Source organism: Loa loa (assembly GCF_000183805.2).
Source record: "Loa loa unplaced genomic scaffold supercont3.338, whole genome shotgun sequence".
Classification (NCBI taxonomy): Eukaryota; Metazoa; Nematoda; class Chromadorea; order Rhabditida; family Onchocercidae; genus Loa; species Loa loa.
In genome coordinates this window covers 21,306-25,422 of record NW_018108518.1, presented here as the reverse complement: position 1 = coordinate 25,422, position 4,117 = coordinate 21,306, and the positions used below count along the sequence as shown (strand labels likewise).

The following is a 4,117-nucleotide window of genomic DNA, read 5'->3' as shown; positions in this document are numbered from 1 at the left end:
AATGTATGTAAATCAATAAATGACATTTAGCTAAGTTGAATAATGTGCAACTGAGTTTGACCCTGAAGTTTCATGCAGCACACAGTGAATCGATGGAAAAATAAACGGCATTTACCTGATGTGTAACTGAGTTGCATGACCTTGGGGTTATTCGAACAGGACATAGCTAGTGCATGAACAGACACTTACTTAATTAAGGGATGTGCAACAAGTGACATTTAATTAAGTTGAGGGATGTGCAACAAATGACACTTATATCCACTGAGTGACCTCAGTCGCGCAGCATATAGCAATGGGTGAATATCGACAAATAGTATTTACCTGATTTACTGTGTAAAATTAAATTTGTGGGGGGAATAAAATTTTGAAAAAAAACATTTTTCCTTGTTGGAAGAAACCAATTCTGTATTGTAGGAAGAAAATCTATAAGAATGCCGTAGTATGCAGCTGACTTACTTGACCCCGAGGTCACTCACATATGACGGAGCTAATGGATGGACAGCAGATGCCTTTGGACATTCAACCTACAATTATTCCCATTTGGTATGGAACTAACAGTGGTCAGTCGTCAATGTCCACTGCGTTTATTTCACCTTAAGAGTGGGATGCGTAAAAAGGATATTGTATCATTAGTAAACCAACATTTGTCAATCGGTTCCTTGCAATATCTCTATCTAGTTAAATTACAATTTAGTAAATGTGATAAGTTATTATGACAACAGTTCAGGTCATAAAAATACAAATGTCATCCTAACATGATTCTTTGCTGAGGAATATGTTCCAAAAAAAAGTGGAAAGATGCAATACTTCCTTCAGTTACTGCACTTACCTTTAGTTGCTAGACTGTCCATCTTCTCATTAGTTTGTGTTTAGTAAGAGACCTAAGAGACGGTATCGATAGTAACACTGATATCAGTAGGGGCATAACCTTTTTTCGAGTTTCATGCAATCCTTAGACTCTATGTGGGTCATCATTAGACAAATATAATTAGAACTCGTCTTCAAAAGTTCCTTCATCTAATGATGACTGTACCAGAAGGACGAGTGTAAAATTTGTAGTTCACTTGATGATTTGACGGTTTTCGTTCAGAAATTCTGGAAAAAAGAAAAAGGAGTGAATGGAGTCATGACAAAGATGGGCAAGAATTGCATCAAATATTGGAATTCCTGAAACAATCGATATCCGGTGAGCTACCGGAGCTACCGGATTCGATCAAACTTAGCTGTGTATTAAATAGTTAATGGAGAATGAAATAGGTATGAATCAGAATTTAATACTTAAAGTTTAAAAATGTTTTGAGAAGAAAGAAGCGGTATTTGTCACAATGATAATAAAGAAAACATTTGATGGAAGAGACGAAAGAATTCGTCAAACATCTGAAAATGATTGGAATAAAAAGGACACAAATGAGCAAATATAAATGGCATTCTTTTCCTATTGCCAATTATACATTTCACAAAAACGAAACTGAATTCGCAGGAAGGACCCGAGTGATTAATGAGTAGCTTTTTAAGCATCCGGCAAGCTAAGAAAACGATAAGTTCACTTTTGGTAGTGTGGAAGGAATATTAACAAATGATAGAGATTGATGGATGCGTTTAGCAATATCTCTTATCAAACAAAATTAATCACTCATGCTATTCTTTTACCATATATTCTTTTTTAATATATTAATAATTATTCAATCGACTAATGTTTGGAAGAGGAAGATTGAACAATTTCATTTATAGATGTATATTTTAAGCAAATTATCAAAAAGTTGAAAAATACCAAAATTGAGTGACTTAATTCATTAATTAAATATTTATTTAATTTGTGCAATTTTAACACACCACATATTTTTTATGTTATTTAAGTCGTATAAAAGCTGAAAGGATTGAATTTTTCTCCTTTACTAATGACAAAAAACTGAGTGATTGGAATTTAATTGGCTTTTTTCTTGTTTTTATTGGCTAGGAAAAAATAAGAAAAAAAAGGAGTAACTGATAATTTTGGTGAAAGATTAGGATGAAGTCATAATTTTATCAACGTATATTACGATAAAAACTGAGTGATTGGAACTTAATTGCCTTTTTTCTTGTTTTTACTGGGTAGGAAAAAATAAGAAAAGAAAAAGGAGTAGCTGATATCAACGTATATTACGATAATTTATCTTTCTTACTTAAATTAACTTGAGCATATTTCATCGAGGTATGAAAATGATAAGAATTCGGTAACTACCAATCTATAGTAAAATATATTTCCGGAAATTTCAAGTAAATCAAGAAAGGAATGTATCGCTTATTTATTGGTAAAATGCAATTCGGGAAGTTTAAACGTCGGTAACTATTATCTTAGTGAATGAATGGATCGTAAACTAATCGATCATTTCTGGTAAACTCCACTTTAGAAAAGTTTTATAGTCCGGTTGGGTTTTTAATTTTGATTAAATCCCAAGCAATAACTAAATACTGTAAAATATAAAGGCATATAAGTATCAAAACTTTAAATCAAAAATTAGAAAATGCAATTTTAAACAGTTCCCAGTGAAAAAGCTGCGAACATTTGCATAATTAATTTAATCTTTGTTGAAAAAATAATCACAAATAATCAATTATTTTCTTCCTTGTATGATAATAATTTGAGAGTCATAATGATTGATCATAAAATTAATTAATTAAATCCTCAATCCTGAATTATATCATCTAAAAGATTAATAGATGTAGTGAATTAATTAATTGTAAAGTTGAGAATATATTATACAACTCGATAACTATTATCTTAATGAATCCATGGATTGTAAACTAATCGATCATTTTTGGTAAATCATTTCTGGTAAAAAAAAAAAGATGAATTAGATACTTACAATTTTATGATACTTAGTTTTAAATTAATTTCATTAAATATAATTTTACTGTTTTATCGATCTATAAATTTTTTTCATCTTAATCTTTGCGTAGAATACTTATTGATCATTTCAGACAGGTTACTTATATTTTTTCAAATGTACACATATACAAAATTTGAAAATATTTATTTATGAATACCTTAATATAGTATTATATAATTAAAAATATTTCCATATATTTTAAGATATTTTCCGTTTTCTTTCTTATAATAAGGAATGATAAGGGATAAAAATGACCACTAATCATTGATCACTGATAAATGATAGTAACTAAAAAATAAAACAATATACGTCTTTTTTTTTTTTAGCAAAAATTTTTCTTTCACATTTCTTTAAATGTGTAAAATTACAATTGTGTCAAACTGCAACTAAAAATCTTCTAAACCACTTCAAAATTGCTTAACTGTTTGTTCGTTTTATTTCGAATATATGAATTGGTGATAACCATTAAAGGATAAATTACTTTCACTATTAGGTCAATTTTTTTTTTTTGTCAACTTTCCCCTTAACCTTTTCCATCATTTGATTCCTGTGTCATTAGTATGATTTGAAATCTAATTAATGATCATTAATTGATCATGAACGGAATGAAATCATTTAGCAGAATTTTTCCAGAATAATAATTAATCATTTAAACGGAAAGAAATAATTTTTCAAAAATAGGAATAATAGTAGAGTGTAATGAACGGAAATATTAAAAAATATTTACCATTGACAATTATCATTTTGATATCATTCTGATAATTAAAATTTGATAAGCATTACGATGATTGAAAGGATTCGAACGATGAAATGATAAATTTTTATTTTCCTTATAGAAAATTATCAAGGTGGAATATAATTATCATCAAGTGATAATCAGAAATAATCAGTGCTGCGTATTTGTTATTTGTTATTATTAGCGGACAATTTCTTTAAAATGCCATTCAAAATTTTACGAGTACGAAGAACTTGGGTAAGTTGAATCTCTTCCTTTTTTTTTATCATTTTCTTCTTTAAAATGTTTTATTTTTTAGATGAAATTTGAAAAAATTATACATAAATTTCTTAGCCTTAACTTATTTTATATGATATGAAGATATTTATGAAATGGAAGAGTTTTAAAAATGTTTCAAAAATTAGAAAAATTCGATTTTTTCTTTTAATTTCCATTCCATTTTATTTTTTTCACTTGAATTTTGATTTTTTTTCTCTCTTCCTTTTTACTCCTTCCCTCTCTCTCTCTCTCT

The 4,117-nt window shown here is 28.5% G+C and overlaps 1 protein-coding gene across 1 annotated transcript; it reads left to right on the top strand.

Annotated features, from left to right (window-relative positions):
- Positions 1–545: 545 nt before the first annotated feature.
- LOAG_13202 (hypothetical protein) lies at positions 546–1,421 on the top strand (the record flags this gene model as incomplete). Its single annotated transcript, XM_003148711.1, has 3 exons — positions 546–654; positions 1,091–1,227; positions 1,302–1,421. The coding sequence occupies 3 exons, from the start codon at positions 546–548 to the stop codon at positions 1,419–1,421; spliced, it is 366 nt and encodes a 121-aa protein (XP_003148759.1).
- Between the last annotated feature and the right edge of the window lie 2,696 nt (positions 1,422–4,117).